General features: G+C 44.7%; 1 protein-coding gene across 4 annotated transcripts in view; it reads right to left on the reverse strand.

Annotated features, from left to right (window-relative positions):
- The window catches only part of LOC128331645 (trafficking kinesin-binding protein 1-like), a 45703-nt gene extending 30443 nt beyond the window's left edge, over positions 1-15260 (reverse strand). The window contains exons 1-2 of one of the 4 annotated variants that reach the window (XM_053265282.1): positions 9515-10020; positions 503-614 (exon numbers count right to left, since the gene is read on the reverse strand). In XM_053265282.1, coding sequence (XP_053121257.1) covers position 503 — 1 coding nt within the window. In that variant the 5' untranslated portion in view covers positions 504-614; positions 9515-10020. Of the gene's footprint in view, positions 1-502; positions 615-9514; positions 10021-15205 lie in introns of those variants that run through there. The other 3 variants (XM_053265281.1, XM_053265279.1, XM_053265283.1) reach the window with 3 other exon arrangements.
- Between the last annotated feature and the right edge of the window lie 8713 nt (positions 15261-23973).

Genomic DNA, 23973 nt, shown 5'->3' on the forward strand with positions numbered 1-23973 from the left:
AAGTGTTTTTAACATAACGTTGTGTGTGAAAGTGTCCCATTTTAGTTTCTGGGTCAAACTGAAAGTGCAAATCACATTTTACTAAATTTGTTTCCTGGTAGGGGTAATGCTCCATTCTGACGCTAGAGAAAGATGGAGAAGAGGGGGCAACTCATTTCAAACAGGAAAGCAAGCAAGAGAAAAATACTATTCGTTCAAGATGGGATTGAAAGAGACATCCCCAGTGCCCAAACAAGCTACTCCATGCAGCCAGCCTTGCCCTATTTAGCCTGTCTCCAAGGGCAGCGTCAGTTCTAATCAAATCTGCTTCTCTTTCTCTCCCCACCCCCAGCTTCATGCCCAGGGCTCTTTAATGAAGAATCAGGTTGGCTTATGATCTTTGCAGCAGGATGGAGAGAAGAGCGATATTTAGTGAGGTGCAGGAGTAATTCCCACAACTCTTTTGTACACTTGTCAAAGAACAAAAATAGATATTTTCCTGATGGATTCTGGTGTACTCAACTGATAATCTGAATACTTCAACAAGTGTTCACATCGCAGCCTTCCAGATCCTGGATCAACCCTTTCCCCAAAGATTTGCAGAATGTGAACTTCACGTTCAAGTATGCATAAAACTGAGGTTTTTTTTAAAAAGAGAAAAGAAAAAGAGAGAGAGAAAAGGACACCCAAGGTCATATGTGGTAGGGTACAATAAGCATTTTAGGGAACACTGCCATCTAGGCCATATTGCTCTGACCACTGGAGTACGTTGAATGCAGTTGTATCTGGTTTTTCCCAACTGCTTTGGAAACTTTGGTTGAAGAGCAGTATATAAATGTTTGTTTTGTTGGTTGTTCATTTTGCTCAAAATAATTTGTAGTGAGAAGAAAACTCTTCTATTCCTGTCTGTTGAGCCAAAATAAGTCATCAAACCAGAAACAGCTGTGACTTGAACTATGTGTGGGCCTCTGCCCTGCAACTGTTCCACAGAGACTACTGAAGATTTTTGGAACATGCTTTCCAGGTGAAGTGTTAGTGTTAGAAAAAAGCAGACACAAGAGAGCCAAAATTTCTGGGTTCCATACCTGGATCAAAGCCAGGCTTTCTGCTTGCCTCCCTTTTTCATGCCCTCCTTGGTGATCAAGGCCATGAACGACAAATATTTATATACCACTTTTCAACCGAAGTTCCCAAAGCAGTTTACATCAACATAAATAAAATGGCTTGACTTGCGACCAGATTAGCAGATGCTGTTTGTTGCCATGCAGAGCTAAGCCTATCTATTTCCAGCCACTGTCTGATATGCAGGAAGTAGGTTAGCAGGAGACTATCGGAGATGACATCAAATCCCATTACGCTGTTCTTAGAGGATAATGTTATGCAATTCTCAGGCCACACCAAAGCGGTTATGATCCCCTTTGCCGCCAGGAGAACATTCTGTCCTTTTCAACCCAGTTGCCATTTTAACAAGCCAGCGAATCCCACCCCCTTTCCAGACTACGAGCCGAATGGCACGTACATGATGGGGAGTGGCGCCATGACGATTCTCCAGTCTGCTTGGCTATCCAGCCCGCTACACACACGCACACTCTCCATAGGGGGACCCCCCCTTTGGCACCTCATCATCCAACTGAACCATAATTGAAAATAATTAGAGCGTGAATTCCGGCAGAGCAGGGATAAACAAGCTGGCTGTGTGAGCACTAGAGGACTGTGTTTACCTAGCTATGCCATGTACAGAACATGGAATGCCCTTCTAACATCCTCTCCACCTCCTTCCTATATGCTCAGAAATCAAGTGTGGAGGTTTAACATTTTAGGGTTCAGACAAGGTTAGCATCTCAGTATGGGCATCTGGAGATGAAAGCAGAAGGACAACGCTCCCTGACTTTAATGATTTCAGATGCAGTAGTTCTGGCCTACCTTACAGGTTCGTTGTGAGAGTTGCTTACATGTATATCTTGCCCTTTCATCAAGGAGTTCAGGACCGTGTACATGCTTCTCTTCCCTCTTTTATTCCTTCACTCTCCCTGGTTAAGCTGAGAGATTGTTAACTGTCCTATAGTCACTCAATGAGATTCATGGCTAAGCGATGATTTGAACCCAGATCTACTTAGTCCTAGTGCAACACTCTAATCACAACACTATCATTCATTCATTCGATTTCTATACTGCCCTTCCTAAAGTGGCTCAGGGCGGTTTACACAGAGAAATATAAATAAATAAGATGGCTCCCTGTTCCCTAAGGGCTCACAATCTAAAAAAAACCACAAGATAGACACCAGCAACAGTCACTGGAGGTACTGTGCTGGGGGTGGATAGGGCCAATTACTCTCCCTCTGCTAAATAAAGACAATCGTCATGTTAAAAGGTAACTCTTTGCAAAGTAAGCAGGGGTTATCAGTGTCCCCTTTAAGAGGGATTCACAGATGCTAACTACATCTCCCAGCATCCCCAACTGCAACAGACTTTGCTTGAGGATTATGGGAGTTGTAGTCAACAACATCTGGGAATCCCTGCTAGAGGGCACATTACTGTAAACTAAACTGGCTCTCTTTCAGAGCATTACTAAAGATAGTGGATATGAAGGACTTTGAATGCTTGTGGGGGTGGGGGGATGTAAATACTACTGGTAGATGTTACGAAATCTGTTGCACTGAAATCAGTAGGAGTTCTGAAATAAAAGTGGTTTGTAACAAATGATTATCAGTATGCCCCTGCTTTCCATTCTTTACTCCAAGAAGTCTATTCGACTGGCAGGTTTACTCATTTCAGTCACTACAGGGAAACCATTATAAATCACCTTTATAAATAAAAATGATAATGATAATGTTTTTTGGTTTTTTTTAAAAAAAAACCCATTATAAATAAAAATAAAAAATCACCATTATAAATAAGCATTATAAATAATCCCCAAAGGCAAAGGTGCAGTATGGTAACTGCAAGCTTATCATGCCACTTGTAAACCACACTCTCTTTGTTGGGATTCTTGCAGTGGCATGGTTAAAAGACATGTTGCCCATACTCAATACCCATAAATCACATGATCTCAGTTTAAAGTAAAAGTGTGGCTTCTTCATGCAGAAATGGAATTTGGAGACACTGGTGTAGAGGAAAGGACCCTCCCGTCGCATCACTTCAAACAAATATGAAACAATACATTGTATTTAATTAATCTAAAGCACTATACATTCACTGATTCAGAAGAGAGGCTGGGGACTTAAGCCTCTCTGGTAGTCACACCCACTACTAGGAAAGCTCTGGCCTCCAATTCCAGACATGATTGGGATCAGGAGAGGCAGCTAGATTAGGCTGCTTACAGAACATAAGAATTGCCTCACTAGAACAAAGCAAAGATCCAACTAAGTTAGCATACTGTCTCCAGAAGCAGTGAGCTGAGTTCTTGCAGAAGCTCACGGGCAAGTCTTGATGCCACAACCATGGCCCGATTGCCACTGCTTCTAAACAATGACAACCATGGCCTGATTGCCACTACTTCTAAACCAGTGATTCTCAAACCTGGGTCCTCAGGTGTTATTGGACTTCAACTCCCATAATCCCCAACCAAAGGCCACTGAGGCTGGGGATTATGGGAGTTGAAGTCCAATAACACCTGAGGACCCAAGTTTGAGAATCCCTGTTCTAAACAATCAGGAGGTGCACTGCCTCTAACCATAAAGTGAAGAGAAAAGCACTTCACAACATGCCCTATGGAAGCTCAGGGAAGGGGGATGGGATGGATGGGGTTTGTACTCATCAGACCCCACATCAGCATGCACTCTGGCCGTGTAACACAACACAACAGCTTTTCAGAGACTTGGAGATAGTGGTACAAAATGGTCCTTGCGGCCTGTGAAACACATTTGCCCTGCAATAACTTTTGGCCAAACTTCTTCATGTGCTTATTTATAGCAGTTCAAGTAGTACTCCAGAAAGAACTAGAACAAGCCTTCAAATGTTCCCTCTAAAAGGATTTCCCAGATGTTGCTCACTACAACTCCCAGAATCCCCAGCTGCAATGGCTTTTGCTTGGGGATTCTAGGAGATGGAGTTGACAACATCTGGGAATCCCTGTTAGAGGGGACCCTGAAGCCCTCAAATGAGGACCTGTGGTGGAACCACAAGGTGCACACGTTCTGGTGTGACTATGAACATATGAAGCTGCTTTATACAGGATCAGACCCATTGGTCCATCTAGCGCAGCAGGGTCTACACTAGGGGATCCCACCTGTGGTACTCTCCAGATGCTGCTGAACTACAGCTCCCATCACCCCAGCTACAATTGATAGTTTAGCAACATCTGGAAGTCCATGGGTTGGGAACCCCTGGGTTTCAGAGAGCAGTCTTCCCCAGCCCTACCTGGAGATTCCAAGAATTGAAACCAAAACCTTCAGCACCCAAAGCAAGTGCTCTCCCATGGAGCAAAGGGCTCTTCCCAAGGAACCCTTCTTGAGGTCTATTCTGCAGGTATCACGGCCACGTGGAGGATATGCATGCAACGTAATGTAGCACTGCCTCAACCAAACCCAAAGTAGCTCAGAGGATGGTTTTTGACAAGATGGGTGCTTATCCATATATTCCGGTCATGAGCATCCCTATAGCTCTTTAAAAAAAAAAAAAAAGTACGGACTAGACACTACCTTTTCCAGCAATGGCCCTCCATAACCTTCCTTTAGGAAAGCCAGTAAAGGTAAAGCGTGCCATCAAGTTGTTGTCAACTCCTGGCGACAAGAGAGCCCTGTGGTTGTCTTTTGTAGAATACAGGAGGGGTTTACCATTGCCTTCTCCCGTGCAGTATGAGATGACGCCTTTCAGCATCTTTCTTATATCACTGCTGCCCGATATAGGTGTTTCCCATAGTCTGGTGTGTTCCCATAGTCTGGTAAACATACCAGCGGGGATTCCAACTGGCAACCTCTGGCTTGCTAATCAAGTCATTTTCCCGCTGCACCACTAGGTGGCTAGGAAAGCTAGTAACCATACTAAAAAGCTACTTGTTATTTGCTATGGTCAGTTTCATCAATCCAGTGATTTGAAACAGAAATAGGAAAGCAACTACACTTAGGAAAATGGAATCAGCATGCTTTCTTTCCTTCCCTTCCCCCACCACTGCCAGCCAGGGAAGGGAAGGATAGGATGGTACAATCACTGAGGACTGGACAATCATCAAGCCAGCATTACTGGAGAAGAGACACCACTATTGCAGTTGAATAAATGAAGTTGCTCCCGTTGCTACACAGAAATACTCCCATGCATGGGGGTGGGTGGGTGTTGCTATGAGTCAGTCTTAGATTTCCCATCTGTAAAATGGGAGTAAAAGCAACCTGCCCTCACAAGACTGTTCAGAAGAGCAACTGGGTGAAGGGTTAAACACACATACACTCTTAATGAACTGATCATTTTATACTTCATCAGGGTGGACCATGAAGCCCTTTATCTAGTGTGAGAAACATGGAATTTAGGAGACCAGAAGATGGAATCCAAGTTCAACACTCCATCTCAAGGCAAGATCTCAAGGCATATAACTTCCATTCCCTTCTCTCAAGATTACCTCAAATAATCCAAAGACATCAGGATATATCAGTACATATATCTCAAGTAAGCCATGCCATATCAGTAGACCCAGGAGCAGTAAAAACCCTGAACCAAATCCAGGGTCACTGACCTGGAAGAAAGCTACTTTCTCACCCCATACGCTGCATTAATCTACATCCTAAACATGAAGCAAAATGTAGCCACTGAGCGACTGCATAAAAATTAATTTCCTCTCCACCAATCCTCCTGCCTCTGATTGCAACAGTTCCTCAATACCTCAGGAGAAGGAAGGATCCTCCGATAATCATCCTAGATCTCTATCCAAGTTATGAGTAATTATAAATAAGTGGCAGCTGTCTGAAAGTAAACTCCAGATGGGTGAGGGGGAGCAAATGGGGAGGGGAATGAATACCCTGATCTCTTTGCAGCCACCAGACAGTCAAACTGCAAAGTTAGCCCATTAAGCAGCCAGCTCAGACACAAAAGCCTGAAACAGAAGGAAGAACACAGGAAATTGAGGAAATAACGGATTGGATGCTAGCCTACATAAAAGGCAAAGTGTGCCTGCGACCACAGAGCCCTGTGGTTGTCTTTGATAGAATACAGGAGGGGTTTACCACTGCCATCTCCCAGGCAGTATGAGATGATGCCTTTCAGCATCTTCCTATATTGCTGCTGCCCAATATAGGCGTTTCCCATAGTCTGGGAAACATACCAGCAGGGATCTGAACCAGCAACCTCTGGCTTGCTAGTCAAGTCATTTCCCCGCTGTGCCATTAGCTATACCAAAACATACAGCTATAAGGTTATTGGCTGATTTCATGAAAATTAGGTTGGGAACTTCCCTCAGCAGCTTTTTATTTTAGATCTTCATTTTTTTTAAAAAAAAACCTAGTCTGCTTTCCCACAACTATGACCAAGGCACAAAACACCGAACCACCAATATTACAGTCACACTCATATACCAAATACTTTCAGCTATAAAAACTTAACTTAAGCCAGCATGGTGTAGTGGTTAGAGTGCTGGACTAGGACCAGGGAGACCCGAGTTCAAATCCCCATTCAGCCATGAGACTAGCTGGGTGACTCTGGGCCAGTCACTTCTCTCTCAGCCTAACCTACTTCACAGGGTTGTTGTGAAAGAGAAACTCAAGTATGTAGTACACCGCCATTCTGGGCTCCTTGGAGGAAAAGTGGGATATAAATGTAACAACAACTAGCTGGAGCATCTGCGCCGCTGGCCGGCCCACCTACCCGATGCTGCCTTTCCCCCGTAGTCATTTTCCTGGCCAGCTGCTGCCATTCTCCACCATCTGGCTGCCACCATTTTCTTTCACCCACCCATCCCTATTCAGCAGCTCTCCGAACTCTCGCGAGAGCTGCCACACATGGGATTAGCGATGGGTACATCGAAGAGAATTAAATATATAGATAGATGATATGGACACCCCAGGGAGTGAAAGCTCATTCGGTCATCTGTTGTAGGGGCTTACTGTCTTGGCTGTTTGAGAACACTGTGGTGCCTATCAAACAGTGGAGCACTTTCAGATATTTCAAGCTGCCTCAGGCATGTAACAACTGTGTACAGGGTCATCTGGGGCTGTAAGAAACTGCCCCCAGCAACTATGTGGAGATGACCTAATCTGGTCCTCTTTTTTTTTTAATGCCACAGATTACTGCCTTAGACATGTATGGGCCAACATTATGGGCAGGGATGTTTTTGGACTTATTTGCATGGCTGAGCTACCCCATCCTTTTTAGGGACCACACAATTGTTAGGAAATCTGCCTTATTTCAGAACATTCCTGTTATTCAGAGTGGACATCCACAGTTCACTAAAACCTCATTGTACAAACATCCTGTAGGTAAGTTCCTAAAAACAGACGTGTCACTCAGGAGCTAACATATCAGAGGAGAACACTGAACACCAAGATGCAGCTCGAACATCACAAACAGAGCTTTCCTCATCACCTGACACCACCTCAGTCACAAGATTTTTGTGGCAACCGCTTCCATGTTCAGGTGCAAGTAATGTAATAGGCATTGTGAATTCAGCCCTATGAACTCCCACTTCCCATCCCACAGAAGGCCATTTCACAACTATAAAAACTGAGGCTTGACACTTTGTCTACACTGAACAGGAAGCCACAACCAGTCCCGGTACGGTAGCCCGATACATTAACCTGTCTGATGCACACATTTTCAAATACATGTTTGTCACATTCACACACAAACAAGTGAACATCTTTTTTTAAAGTGTGAAGGGTGAAGAGGCCCAGAAATCATACAGATCCTCAGGAGATATTGCCTTGATGAATTTTTAATAGCCAATTGGACATTTATCATTTCAGTGTTATCCTGCATTTAGACGACTAACTATATAGATGATCAGGGCTATGAAAAATCATCTTAAACAGGCAACCGTTTAACTAGATCAAAACTATGCTGCTAAATATGTTGTTTCACTATAAGACAGGAAATAATTGAACCCCTTCCTGGGCTCAGCCATTTAACCGTATTTCACCTGAGACAGCCTCACCCAACCAACAATAACCATAATTAGATCTGAATATAAGTTTCTCCTATCTGTCATTTAGGGAGAGAGGTATCCTTCTATGGAACAGACTCCCCAAGAAGGGTCTGAGAACTGATATTATCCTGCTTCATCACACAAGAAGAACTTAACACCTCAGGTGGGGCTCTCCTCCATTCCTCTCTAGATATTGCCAGGAATCAGAAATGTACCTCCCCCTAGGAACCAAAAATGGTTTGCATGAAAGTCTGGCAAGGTGAAGAATAATGCCATTTAAAATTAGGACTGGGGAGACCCAAGTTCAAATCCCCATTCAGCCATGATACTAGCTGGGTGACTCTGGGCCAGTCACTTCTCTCTCAGCCTAACCTACTTCACAGGGTTCTTGTGAGGAGAAATTTAAGTATGTAGTACACTGCTCTGGGCTCCTTGGAAGAAGAGGGGGATATAAAATGTAAAAGAAAAGAAAAGAAGCTAACTGGCCTTGATTTGGAGCTTTTAGCAGCAGCCCTGGTAGGCAGGCAGGCAAAGCTATTCTAGACATGGAAATAAACTACCTGCTGATTTCTGTGGGACAAGCAGAAAGAAAGAAAGAAAGAAAGAAAGAAAGAAAGAAAGAAAGAAAGAAAGAAAGAAAGAATCAAGTCTTAGGGAAAGCAGAGTAGAGTAGTCACACTTCCCAATACTCTTCTGGGAGAATCAGACTGCTAAGCACCACCAGTTTATCTCAGACATTCACCAATCCCATTTCTGTCTCACTCACTACAGATGCTCAGCAGGGTCCAGATAAACAACGTGCCCAGAGGAAGCTGCCTAATGGGCCCTTGGTCCATCTAGCTCAGTATTGGCAGCAGCTTCTCCAAGGTTTCAGGGCAGGGGTCTTTCCCAGTGGCACTTTCACACAGCAGGCTTTACCGCAAATTTACTGTGAGACTTTACTGTGAGTTCGAAGTTGCCCCCACCCCCCAACTGATACAAACAGTGGATGTTTTTTTTTTTTTTTTTTTTACCCCAGATAAAAATCAGGCTACACTCCAACATGCAATGAAAAACCCAAATTGTGTAGAAAGTGCTTCCCAACAGCTTGCGGGGACTTTGGGGTAAATCTGGCCAATATGTGAACGCACACCCTCCATTCCAGAGGAGGTGCGAACGAAAAGCCGGGCGTGGAAAAACCTCCATACTGGGGACTGAAACTGGGACCTTCTGCATGCAAAGCAGATGCTCTACCAATTTGAGCATAGTGGAGAAAAATAAAGAGGCAAACCCAGACTTGCACCAGTGACATATCAGGTGGGTGACAGAGCTACAGCCCAACACTGAATGTACCCAGCCAGTAAACTCACAAGCCTCCTCAGGAGGAGAAAGCTGAAGGTCAAACACACACACACACACACACAAACACACACACGGGAGGGGGAATGCATCCCTTCTCCCCACCCCCTTCCATTTACCCCTTTTCCTTACCCTCCTCCAGCTCCTGGGATATCAAGTCAGCGTTATCATGCAGGTCAGTATTCCCATTGACTTCATCATAGGAGGCAGGGCTGGTCCAGAATTCCATCCCCTGTGAGCCCAGCAACCCCCCTAGCTCAGTGGGTAACATGAATCTAGTGCAAAGACACACCTCTCTCCTTCTTACACCCACCCACTCAGTCTGCAAGTAAAAAAATCAATGCAAACCAAGGAGAGGGCTAGACACACATATACAAAACCAATGAGAAATCACTCTCTTCCTGCTCTGCTGCCTTGCAATGCATCATCTGCTTACACCTTCCCACCCCTATTTATAGAATTTGCTGCCTTCCACCTGCTTGGGAGCAGTCCACTTTAACCTGAAATAGAGGGAGAATGGGGTCTCGAGGAAGAAGGTGAGAAAATGCAACTCCCCACCATGTTGTCAGGATACACATATTTGAGCAAAAAGGCACTTGTCAGCTAAGAATAAAAGGCATGTTTGGAGGCAGTGAGGAGCATAGGCTGAGATAATAAGGCTACACCGGTGGAAAAGAAGAGGGGGCGGAGGAGAAAAACAAGTCTTCTCCCTATTGTTATGCGGAAGAATGGTCCATTCCAGCTCCATCTTTATGCAGTATTTTTGAATGAGAGGGTGGGGTGGTGTATTTCACTCTCTCTCTCTCTCTCTCTGGATTAATTAAGCCAAAATAACTACCACCCTATGATTTTGTACTTACAATCAGTAGTGTGTATTGGAATCTCTTTTTCACCCATAGTAATGCACTGGAGAAAATGGAGGAAGGTATATTTGAAGACTGCATTTTAATCATTTTTGTTTTTTGCAGACAAGACAAGGACATTAAAGTGTGTGGAAGGGAGTGACTGATGTGTGTTCTATTGAAATAAAAAGCATTCCCTGTTGCTAGTCTGTTTCAGCCAGGAAATGCCATGGTTTGGGGAGTTGGTGCTAGGATTGCTACACAGCCAGGAAAAAAGACAGCTTGCCCCGCTATGACTTTAAAACTGGCTTGATCTTCAGGTGGTGCTTTTTATGACATGAAGATAAGTATTATCACTAGTATTATCACTAGCAGACCATGCTGCTGTTAAAGGTACAGGAGCTGGTAAACTGTCAGCTGCCTGCATGGATACAACTTAAGATATATTTAGTACATATATTTAGGTACCGTACAAAACAGAAGTGTGGCAGCTGGTCACCCCTCTTCAGAAGGCTTGAAGACATCACCCATCATTTCTAAAAGGAGGGAGATTAGATTTCTATAGATGCTTGTGGGCAGTGGAATAGTTCTCTTTGAGACTGTAGTTGATTCCAAAGGGATCTGGTTGAAGATTGGAGAAGTGTCCAGAGAGGAATGAACTGGGATCCCCGAGAAGAATATGTAAAGATCAGCACCACCCTAGTCTGCTTCAGAGGCTGGAAAACTTACTTTTAACTCCTTCATTACAGCACATGGTGCAAAGCTGGAGCAGACTCTCACCAAGGATATATCATTGGTTATGTAATTTAAACAGCCCAGGTTGCCTTCAGGAGATTGCTTGAACTGATGTTGTCTGATTTATGTATATTTGTACAGCACCCCAAACCTCTGGCTCTGGGCAGTTTACAGCACCATAAACAAATTAAAAACAGAAAATAAAGCCTTAAGACAATTTAAAATGACAAGTCTAGTTAAAAAGCTTGGGTGGATAAATGTGTCTTTAGAGACTTTTAAAAAGTTAAAATGTTTTTAAAAACATGAGGAGGCTCTTATTTCTGCAGGGAGTGCTTTCCAAAGTCTCAAGATGGCAACAGAGAAGGCCTATCCCTATGTAGCCACCAGACGAGCTGTTGGCAACTGCAGACGAACCTCTCTGGATGATCTCAATGGGCGATAGAGCTTATGGCGAAGAAGTCATTATCTTAAATACCCAGGGCCTAAGCTATTTAGGGCTTTATTGGATATAACCAGCACCTTGTATTTTGTCCAGAAACTTATTGGTAGCCAGTATAGTTCTTTTAATATAGGAGTAATATGGTCTGTCTGAGATGACCCAGCAGAGACCAACCTGGCTGCCACATTCTGTACCAACTGCAGTTTTCAGATCACATACAAAGGCAGCCCCACAAAGAGTGCATTGCAGTAGTCACGTCTGGAGCTTACCAGCATATGTACCACTGTTCTGATGTCGTTTATCTCAAGAAATGGATGCAGCTGGCATATTAGCCAAAGCTGATAAAAAGCACCTCTGGCCACAGCTTGAATCTGAGATACCATGGAGAGGTTTGGATCCAGAAGCACTCCCAGACTGCATACCTGCTCCTTCTGGGGAAGTGTGACCCCATCCAGAACCGGCAGATCAAAACTGTCTCCCGAGTCCGGACCCCACACAATAAATACCCGTCTTATTTGGGTTCAGTCTCCGTTTGTTATACCTAACCCAGCCCATCCCTGCTTCTAGGCAGGTGTTTAGGGAGGTTATGCCTTCTCCTGATGATGTTGACATGGAGAAATAGATTTGTGTGTCATCAGCACACTGACAACACCCTGCACCAAATCTCCTGATGATCTCTCCCAGCAGTTTCATGCAGATGATAAAATCATGTGGATGGTTTTAGATGGAGTCATGTTGGCTCAAGACCAGTTTGCTATGCCCAGGTGGCCTATATATTATACCTTGCCTTCTGACAGCTCCATGCATCCAGCAGACAGTCAGTGTGAAAAAGGTTTCAAGAGAGCTGTAAATAATTCATGCTGGAGCTTTAATAATGGAAGAGATTTTCACTGGACTGATGGAGTGTTTGCCAAGGAGGGTGGAGAATTGCAGGGCAGCAGGAAAGACAGCAGCGTGAGCACAACCACGACTTATGATTTCATGGGAAGCAGCCTCAGGTGTTGAGAGAGATCTGAAAGAGGCACAAATCCTTCCACTACAAAAGATTAATTTGGAGGTGCAGGTAGGGTTGCCGGGACTGTGTGTTCAAGAGCTGCCTGAACAAGCAACAGCGAGTTGGTCTGAGGGCCCACCTGAAGCAGAAAATCCAAATGCCATCCCACTTCTCGTTCACGAACATGAGAATCAATTTTCCAGGAAGTTCTCCTGCACAAGCCCCACTGAAATGAACAGAAGCTGTGCAAGAGCGCAATAGTGCTCTTCTGCAGTTCTTGTTCCATTCCATGGGGCTTGCGCAGGATAACTTACTGGAGGGCTGTGCCCTAATAAGTCTGCTATCTCTGTCTCCCTCATCACCACCAGAAACTACCAACGTTAACCGATGGAATTCTCTGCCACAAGATGTGGTGACAGCCACCAACCTGGATGGCTTTAAGAGGGGTTTAGATAAATCCATGGAGGAGGGCAGAGACACTCTTACCCCTGGACCTTGGGGCCAGAGTCCAGGGCCTCTACACCCCCTGGGGCCCCCCAAATCCTCTTTAGTCTGTGCTGGGTGGTGTGGTTTGTGCCCTCAAGAACCTACGTGACGTGTTAAAAAATGATGCTTAACTTGCAGCTGGGGGGTGGGGCTCCAAAGACCTTTAGGTCCAGGCTCCAAAATGACGTAAATGCACCTCTGGAGCACAGGTCTATCACTGGCTACTAATCTGAGGTCTATAGGCCACCTCCAGCCTCAGAGGCAGGATGCCTCTAAATACCAGTTGCAGGGAAGTAACAGCAGGAGAGAGGGCATGGCCTCAGCTCTTGCCTGTGGTCTTCCAGGGGCATCTGCTGGGCCACTCTGTGAAAGAGGATGCTGGACTAGATGGGCCTTGGGCCTGATCCAGCAGAGCTGTTCTTATGTTCTATGCAAAATGCAACACCTGAGGCTAACACTGGCAGAGTAGACTTTGAGGCCGAGACCCAACAAAGCAATGCAGAAAGATGTCAGATAACTGGTGGTCCTATTGCACAGAAGTAAGCAGAAGGACAGACGCCATGTCTGTAGACAGCCATAGATAGAAGTAAATACGGATAGACATAAGCGGCGCACTGACAGGTAATCCCTCTCCAGAATTAGCTGTCCTGTTTTGGTCCGTGTGTCTCAGTACAATCTGATTAGCCCTGCAGGGCTCTTTACTCATGAAGATTAACTGAAAGGTTCCGAATACATGTCATGCCACAAAGCATAACTCCTTGTTCTCTGAATGCACCCTTTCCTCCTCCTTTCCCCCACCCTGCCCCTGCAACAACCCCGAGAAATTGGGGAAAGCACCAAAGTATGCAGAGGACAGGGCTTTGGGAGGAGCCATAACTCAGTGCTAGAGAGGAGCACACGTTTTGAATGCAGAAGGTCTCAGATTCAATTCTGGGGCTGAGCATCTCCCCTTTTAAGTCTGTCCAGCAGCAGGCTTGGGAAAGACTTCTGTCTGTCTAAGCAGATGATACCTGCTAATGCGCAAAGAGGCAGCTCTTAAAATGGTGGCTCTTTTACATTCAGCAGTGGGATAGCAACTCATCCCTGTTCATCCCAGCATAGCATCCCTTTCAGTGGCTACTGCTGGTGTCTTCCTTGTGTTTATTTTTGGATTATAAGCCCCTTTGGAACAAAGAACCATTTTATCATTCCTGTTACCATCTATGTCAACTGCTTTGAGAGGTTTTTTTTAATTGTTTGTCTGGCTGGATAGCAGAATAAATAAAAATAACAATATTAAAAGTGGGCCAGAAGGACCAATGGTATGAACCAGTATAAGGCAGATTCATATGTCCATAGGGCAGCAGGAGAGGGTTACAGATTGGGCTTAGTGGGTATCATACTGCAATTTCACAACATAGTTGTATTCTGTCATAAGAGAGGCAGGGGTGCTGATGTGAGTTTGGGGCAACTGGAGGCTTTATATACAGGGCTGTTACCCCGAATCTCCTCCGGAAGTGAGTGTGTCCATGCACACATCAGCCAAACTTACCCCGAAGTCCATTCAAGATCCTTGGAAGCATTCCACACGCAAATCGAGCTTTGTCTTATGAATTGTAGCTTAGCTCGAGGTATTTCCAGGTTTTTAAAATGCTGGTTTTAAGCTGCTTTTTCTGAAAATTCCAGAGCAAATAGGGAGAGGCACTGACGTAGAATCATCAGCATGATAAGAGGGATACTCTCTTTAGAAATGCAGATATAGCTCTTTAGAAAGCTCTCTCTCTCTCTCTCTCTCTCTATCTATCTATCTCTCTCTCCCCATCCCCCATTGGCTAGAAGGAAAACACAGAGGCACACCATGTGAACTTGCATCAAAACCCGAGAGCAGAGGGGAGGGGCTGCTTCCCTCAATGGTGAAAGTGTGATTCAAAGTGGCTTTGCTCAACATTTACCTCGCAGCAGGAAGCCATGTGCAAACAACTCCCTGCTGGTTGGGGCTGGCATCACAATCTCCTTCTCTCGTTCCAGTCCCCTTCCTCATCCCTTTCCCCTTCAACATACACCACCCCCTTTGATCGCAATATGAAATTCTCCCTTCTCCCAGGGGCCAGTTCATTTTTTTCCCCCATGGACAACAGCTGACCAACCTTCAAACCTCCAGTGGAAAGTGAAAACTTCTCACCATTGCAGGTGATATTCACCCCCCCCCACACACACACACACAAACCCTGTCAGTCCATCTTGGACCATCTTTGCAGCAAGAAATAGTCACATTTGCTGACTGTGGAGAGCATGACAGAGGCAGCTGGAAGGGAGGGAGGGAGGGAGGAGGGAGGGCCTGTGCTCACCCAGAGGAGACCCTTCAGAAACAAGAGCCCCCTTCCTCATCTCTCTTGGAAGCAGGAGGAAGGGCAGAGCAGCAGGAGCAGGAGTATGAACAGGGCAGTAAGACGATGCTGCAGCTCAGAAATAGCAAGGATGTTCTGCAGGAGGCCGGAAATCTCCTGGGCCAACCTTGTTAAGACAAGATTAGCTCCCAGTGACCTTGAAGAGCTGGGGTGAGGGAAATAAGGAGGGTGTGGATTTAGGGCTAGCAGCTGAGCTGTTAGCAGGGCCTCGTCTTAGCCAGGAGGCTTTACAGGCAGGGCTTCTACCCCGAATCTCCTTGAGAAGAGAGCGTGTGAGTTCACACACCAGCCAAACTTACCCCGAGGTCCCTTCCAGATCCTTGGACCCACTCCACACACAAGTCGGGCTTTGTCTTGCGAAGTCTAGCTTATCTCGGTGTATTTCCAGATTTTTAAAATGCTGGTTTTAAGCTACTTTTTCTGAAAACGCTGGAGCAAATAAGGAGAGGCACTGATGTAGAATTATTAGCATGATAAGAGGGATGGTCTCTTTAGAAATGCAGATGTAGCTCTTTAATAATCTCTCCCTCCCCCCATGGGCTAGAAGGAAAACATGGAGGCATGCCATGTGAACTTGCACCAAAACAAAACCTGAGAACAGAGGGGAGGGGCTGCTTCTCTCAATGCCACGACTGTGGTTCGATGTAGCTTCACTCAGCATTTACCCCACAGCATGAAGCCATGTGCAAATAACTCGCAGGGAGGGAGGGAGGGAGGGAGGGAGGGGGCTAACTGTCAGAACCTGTTTCCCAAATGCTAGGTTTGAGCCTTGCAAGGGGGAGGGCAAGGTATTGTGGCACCTGAGGCAAGGTGTCAGATGCTGCCTTGCCCCAGATCTCTGATGGACCAGCCCCCTTTCAAAAGTGACTCTGGAAAGCTTTGAAAGTAGCATTTATTTATTTATTTATTTACATTTATATACCGCTTTTCACCAAAACGTTCCCAAAGCAGTTTACACATCTATTTATTTATTTATGTATTTATTTATTTAAAGGGGGCGGGGTTTGCTAGCAGCCTCCTTTTTTCCTCCTTGTGCTTCTTGCAAGCTTTGCAAGGAGTGGGGCAGCTTTCTCTCTTCTCCCTGCATTCTTTGCAAGGGTCAGATGGTGGGTCCCAAAGAGCTACTCCGATGGAAGTGGTGGGGAGGGGCCTCTGGCTGCCCTGCTGGTACCCCAGTAATCCACTGCCTGAGGCAACCATGAAAGGGCCATCCCTGGAGCCTTCAAATATGTTTAGGGAATACAAAGACTGCTTCTGAGCATGTGCAAAGTGACTTTCTTCAGGACAAAAGGCATCGTTTACAGGCATTTTTTTCTTTTCATTTTAGAAATTAATCATTGGCCATCAAGTGGGAAGGCAAGAGGGCTCACATATATTGAGCAAGAGGAGCGGGGACAGGGGGAATTGCCTCCCACTTATAATTAGTTACAATTGCAAGAAGCCCATGAAATTGTAGCTCATCTGGCCCATGTAGCATTCTATCAGAAATGTGGGTGGATATAGCATTCGTTTTCAAACATCGGCGTATCTGTGAGCACTGCAAAGATGGCAGTAAATGACAGGGCTGGGGCAGGAATTCTGGCCCTGCTTTAGATGCTATGCATGAGTAAAGCATCTTTTATTTAATATCTGAATAGGGTTGTACACAAAAATCCAAGTGCAGTGAGAGGGGAGGAGAGAGACGAGAGTTAACCTCCTCCCAAGTTTAGAAATACCACTAGAACCAATTCCCAGGATAAAAGATATTGTAGGGAACTATGCATTACAGTTGAATGCTGTCAATTTCACTTGCTCTCAAAACCAGCAAGTGGAATTTATTGCCTTTATATATATATATAAAAAACAAAACAGAAACACATCGCGGCATTCCAGAAGGTAAAAAGAAAACTTTCCACAAATTAATTTTAAAACAAGGAAAAGTCTACGAAATTATAAGAACATTGTTGCAGGGGATGGGGACACTCACTTTGCTGCTGCCGATCATATTTTGTTTGCTGGTTTGTTCATATTTTGTTTGCTGGCTTGCTTAAAGCCGTGGTCTTCCCTATTTTTCAAGTGGGGGATACTTTGACTGAAAACCTTCAGTGTGAGAGCCATTTCCTACTATGCTGACCTCCAGACAGTGCTGCACTTTTCCTGGCACTGGGAGGGTCCCTTTAAGAGGGCCCTCCTTTTTGAGCCCCAGTGCCATCTTGGAAGGCACACGTGGAGCAGAATAATGGATATGAAGTGCTTTTAACACATAGGGGAAAGCACTACATAACAGCCAAGCATTATTAATACCCTGCTCTGTATTCATAGTTCCCTTCATATTTTCCCCTGGCCATTACTTACAGAAATACTCCAGGGTCTCCTCAGTCTGCTGGGGTGTAAGGCGGCTGGCAGCATCGGAGGACACAAGGGGTGTCTGAATCCAGTCACTGTGGTCATACCCAAACACTGTGTCTGCCCGGAGCTGGTACAGAGGCAGTTGCTCCCCAAGAAGGCTGATGATTTCCACCTCAGGGACATTAGTGCTATTACAGAGCTCTGTAGAGAGGATGGCACAGGGGAAGAACAAAGAGATGTGGTGAAATCAGTAAAGCTGAAGGGGAGTCATTTGGGCCTGGAAATGCCTCAGAAAGCCAACATCAGGCACAATTGGCTGTCTTCTATAGTCTAAGAATCTCAACTTTAAAATTAAAAATCCAAGTTCCTAGTCCTTATTAAGATTGGTTGGAAAACACCTGATGAAATCTCAGGAACCAGAGAGTTGATTATTTTTTTCAGTGCTCAGGATTCTTTTGGAGTTTCTTCCCAGTGAATGTTGGTGCAGAAATTGGATTGCAGATGAGTCCTCTTAGGATTCATTTTCCATAAACTCTGTCTCTAAGAGTATTTTGCAGTTCTAGTCACTCGCTGCAGAATTCAACACTGACTGCAGAATTCAGCAAACTGAGAATCTTAGCTTTCATTAAACAAATATTTTAGCTCCCAATTTCCCACTGTTTGAGAAATGTCTTCTTATTTTCCACAAATGTGTGTGCAAATACAAATACACATATACATCAGGGTGGTCCTTCAATGAGACAAGGTGAAACGGTCACCTTAAGTGGCAGATTGCCTGGGCACCAACAGGATGGGAAGATGCCCCTGTCATCCTCTGCTGCTTCACCTAATTTCTACCACCACTGTTTGAAAACAGGGAAGGGGGGGCAGCATTTGGAACTCTGCCTCAGGCATAAAGACATCTTGAACCACCACTGATACATATGATTATTTCACATAATTTGTTCCACTTCTACTAAGTGTAATGAGGGACAAAGACCTATGCAAAGCACTGAATCCCATCTTTGACCACCAAAAATCAAGATCAGCTTCCTGACCCCATTTTCTGGTTTCTGGGCTTCCGTCAGGTATTATCCACATATTTCCAATCCAATCTTAATAGTCTTAAGGACTAGAAACATAGAGGTTAAAAATTAATGTTGAGATGCTTGGAACCTTGAAATGTTGTACCCAAGTCCATTTTCTGCACTTGCACAACACTTGTACAGAACCACTGAATACACCCACCCTTGAGTACAGATATATTTTCAAACAAAGAATGAGGCTACAATCTTATGTACCCCTACTTAGAAGTAAGTCCATCAAATGAAATGAGACTTAATTTAAATGAACACGTGACAGGTCTTGCCAACTGCGACCCGAGGATCTGTGGTTGGCAGGGGCATAGCTATAATTGAGTGGATGGGTTCAAAGAACCCGGGGCCCCCAGCTCCTGAGGGCCCCCCAGCTCCACCCCTCCCTATTTTCTTCATGATCTCCCTCGCTCCGAGGGATTGCCAGGGAAAGGGCTGAACGTGGTCCCCCTCTCCCCTAGCTACACTCCGGTGGTTGGTGAGGTTTTCTCATTCCTCTTGGTGACCCTTGCTAACCCTTGCTGAACTTCTTGTCCCTTGCCAGTTTAAAATGCCTTTGAGTGATTTGGGGGGGGGTGCATGTTAAAAAAAATTCAAGAGCTTCGATCTGCTCATTCTTCTTGGTGACTCTTGGCGACATTACAGGGTTTTTTGTGATATATATCTTTTAGCATTTTAAAAATTTCTTTCCTTTATTTTTAGGTCTTTTTGCAGTCATGGTTCTCCTAACCCCCCATTTCTCATAACTTCAATGTCTCACCCCAACCGTGAATTTGCCAACCGCAAGGTTTTGCCAGAATGGAACCCTAGCGATTGGCGAGGGATGACTGTATTTCTTTCCCCACTCCCCTCTCTGCCTCTAAAGCAGAGAACACACTCAGTCACCCGACACAGTGCGGCGAGCACACCACTGAGGACAGACTAAAGAGGATTTCGGGGTGTGGAGGCCCTGGACTTCAGCCCTGAAGTCCAAGGGTAAGAGCGCCTCTGCCTTTAAGAGCAGTCTGATTCATGTTACTTCCTTCCACACTTTACCCCTTTACAGTAGCTGAGGCTCTGCTTTCCCATAATTAGTTAGGAGCAGAATTAAAATGGAGGTTCCACACAGCACTTAATGTAGCCATATATTATCTACCAATGACCATCCCCACGGCTAAGGTTCTTCTATAATATTTATTCACGAGTAAGTCCCGTTCAGAAAAGGCCCTTTCTAATTTTAATTAAAAGATTTCTGTTTGAACATCCTATTCCTATTATTGCTTCCTGGTGTTCAGATTATGCCTCTTAATTGCTCCACAATAACCTGTCTTAATTACCTCAGTGTCCATTTCTGTTTCTGGGGTGGGGGGAGGAGATTTATCATTTCCTCTCATTCTATTTTTAATTTTCATGTTTATTTTTCATTATAAAAAGTGAAATGATAAACATAATGTAAGAAAAATAGTAATTAAAGCCCTCCCCAAGGGTCAGAAAAAGACACCGGGACAATTAAGTTATACTTTTAATTTAAGGGGCAGGAGCCCTAAAAAGCCTCAAATGCACTGGTCAAATTCATAGCGAGGGCATAGGCGGCCCGCGCATGCAACCCAGTGCCGCCCCCCCCCCCGCAGAGAGAAAGGGGGTGCGAAGCACACAGCAGGGGGAAAAGGGGTGCTGGGGCAGGCACTCCAGGTGCCCATCACGGCCAGTGTGGAGGCCCTGATGGCAGCTGTGCAATTGTAAACAACAGAAGAGAAAAGAGACCTTAGAATATTGGTTGATCACAAGAAGATGGCAATAAGCCATCAATGTGATATGGTTGCAAAAGAGGCTATTGTCATTCAGAGACATATAGGCAGTGTACTGATTACAATTCTTGAACAGCCTTCCTGGAACACTGGCAGGAAAAACAAACTGCAGTGGCTTCAAAACATGAATGTCTGGATGGCTCAGGGGACGGACCTTTCTCTTGCTCTGCGTCAAACAGATCCATCACATCTTTTGCTGTGAGAGCCATATACATTTTTCACACCTAAGGAGAGAAGTTAAGACTACGCATAATTTGGAGAAAGTGTACAGGGCAAAGTCCTCCTCCCTCTCTCACAACACTAGAACCAGGTGTGACCTCATGAAACTGATTTCCAGGAAATTTAGGACCAGCAAAAGGATGTACTTTTTCACACAGCACATAACAAATCTATGGAATTCTCTGTCGTGGGATGTGGTGATGGCCACCAGCCTGGATAGTTCTGAAAAGGGCTTAGACAAATTCATAGAGGACAGGTCTATCAGTGGCCACTAGTCTTGATGGCTATGGACTACCTCCAGGCTCGTAGGCAGGGTGCCTCTGAATACCAGTTGTAGGGGAGCAGCAGCGGGAAAGGGGGCATGCCTTCATCTCCAGTTGTGGGCTTCCCAGAGGCACCTAGTAAGCCACTGTGGGAAACAGGATGCTGGAGTAGATGAGCCATGAGCCTGATCCAGATGGGCTCTTCTTATGTTCACTCTGGTTTTGGACTAGAACTCCTATGTATGTGATGATACACATCAACTTGCCAGCTCAACACCTCTGTGCACCAGAGGCAGGGTGCCAAATACCAGCCCTCTGAGAACACCCTCCCCCACTTTCCTTTTTCTTTTAAAGCAGGAGCAGGAGGTCATCTTGCTGTTATACTGCCACCCCAATAATCTGTAGCCAGAGGCAGCTGCCTCACCTTGCCTCATGGAAGGGATGTCCCTGATGCAGAAGCAAAATGGCACCTCCTCTGAAATGCGCTTTCCAACATGAGTATTGTGACGAAGAATAAATATTTGTTGTTGTCATATTCATGACTTTTCACACCACTTCATAATTAGGTCAGCCTTGGGAAGCATCGCCCATCCCATCAAAATCAAGCAAAATGAGGTTTTTATTTCAATATACCTGTTTGGCATTCACTGGCTGTTTGTAACAGAAACATTTCCTTATTTTACCCATGCCTTAGTCACATCATGGCTGGATTACTGTAATGCGCTCTACATAGGGCTGCCCTTGAAGAATATCCAGAAACTGCAATGAGTGCAAAATGAGGCAGCTAGGGTTGTATCTGGAGCTACCCGGTGGGATCACATCACTCCTATTTTGAAAGAGCTGCACTGGCTACCAGTTTGTTTCTGGGTCCAATTCAAGGTGCTGTTTTTGACCTTTAAAGCCCTTAACGGTTTGGGCCTGGGATACCTGAGGGACCGCCTGCTCCCAAGGGTTGTTACCCGCTTGACGAGGTCATCTGAGGGGGCTCTGCTCTGGGTGCCGGCAATGAGGGAGGCTTGGTTACCATGCATGCGGGACAGGGCCTTTTCTATTGCTGCCTCCAGACTCTGGAATGCTCTCCAGGTGGCTATTCGCTCCTCATTCTCCATCATGGCTTTTAGAAAGCATGTGAAAACTTGGCTTTTTACCCAGGCTTTTATTTATTTTTATTTATTTATTTTGTTTATTTATTTACATTTATATCCCGCTCTTCCAACAAGGAGCCCAGAGCAGTGTACTACATACTTAAGTTTCTCATCGCAACAACCCTGTGAAGTAGGTTAGGCTGAGAGAGAAGTGACTGGCCCAGAGTCATCCAGCAAGTCTCATGGCTGAATGGGGATTTGAACTCGGGTCTCCCCGATCCTAGTCCAGCACTCTAACCACTACACCATGCTGGCTTCTTTTATGTTATTGTCTCCACTGCTGCTTCTTGGTATTTTGTATGGTTATTTTATGCATGTATTTTAAATTCTTTTTAATTAGATCTGTTTTTATATTTTAGCTTCATATTTTAATTGTGTAATTTTTTTTATAGTTCTTTTTTAATTTTTCTGTGTGAACTGCCTGGGGATTGTTTTTAATGAAAGGTGGTATATAAATTTAACAATAAATAAATAAATTTAGGAGAGGCACTGTAAAGGTCAGTAAAAGCAGGCAAAGCTGCAAAAAGGTGCTTAGAACAATAGGTTTATTAGAATTACCCACACATGCCCCATGCATTTCAGCCAGACAGAGCCTTCCTCAGAGCACAGAAGAGACTTCTCACTGCTTAGATGGGATTCCACTGATATGAGAACTCAAAGTGAATCTATGCTTTCATATTAATGGAATCTAATACTTATATGAGACATACTTATATGAGTCTTCTCTGGGTCCCTGAGGAAGGTGCTGGCCACCATGCGGTGAACATATGTGGATAATTCAAATAAGCTGATTGTTCTGAGGTTGACTCTGGGTTTTTGACCCATCGTCTTAGTGCTGATCCCTTTCTTTGTGTTTACTTAGTGATAATGTGCTTTGCATGCAGGAGGTTTCAGGTTCAATTTTTGGCAACCCCAGGGAGGCCTGAGAGAGACTCCTATCTAAAACCTTGGAGAACTGCTACTATTCAGTGTAGATAATGCTGAGCTAGATGGACCAATGATGTGATTCAGTAAAAGGCAGCTCTGTTTGTTTTTATACGTTCCTTTAAACCCTGAAATACTGGGATGGAATTTGGCACCCATGTTCAGGACACAGTTCAATATTTCACATATGCCAGGTCACAATTTTCAATGGAGGGAGAAAAATGCAAACAATATCATAATGCAATATTTCCTTTAGAAATCAAGACAGAGGAATGAAAGCTGGTGTGCATGTTCAGGATACCATTCTGTTTTTCAGTTCATGGGGATCAGGAAAGATGTAGCACATAGCATCATTCAAATTCAATGAAATATGAGATGCACATTTACAACATAATTCTTCATTGGACATTCAAATGCTAGCTCAGTCCTCGTACCCATTTTTAAAGAGTGGAGGAGAGGGAAGAAACAAATGAACACAGGAAGCTGCCATATACTGAGTCAGACCCTTGGTCTATCTAGCTCAGTATTGTCTACACAGACTGGCAGCAGTTTCTCCAGGGTTGCAGGCAGGAATCTCTCTCAGCCCTATCTTGGAGATGCCAGGGAGGGAACTTGGAACCTGCTCTTCCCAGAGCGGCTCCATCCCCTGAGGGGAACATCTTGTAGTGATCACACTTCTAGTTCCCTTTCATATGCAACCAGGGCGGACCCTGCTTAGCTATGGGGACAAGTCATGCTTGCTATTGCAAGGCCTCTTGACTACTGAGATTTACTTGTTCAGTTATTTATTTAAGCCATTTGTATCCTGACTCTTAAAAAAAAATTCAAGGTGACTTACAAAATTAAAACATAAGAACATATAAAACATTCTAAAATTCATACAATAAAGTTCTCTAGAGATCTGGTTGGTTTGTTTTTTCAGTGGAGCTGGGAGTGTGGTTTCCCATACAGCATATGACTTGGCTCACT

The sequence above is a fragment of the Hemicordylus capensis genome, chromosome 6 (assembly GCF_027244095.1).
Source record: "Hemicordylus capensis ecotype Gifberg chromosome 6, rHemCap1.1.pri, whole genome shotgun sequence".
Taxonomy (NCBI): domain Eukaryota; kingdom Metazoa; phylum Chordata; class Lepidosauria; order Squamata; family Cordylidae; genus Hemicordylus; species Hemicordylus capensis.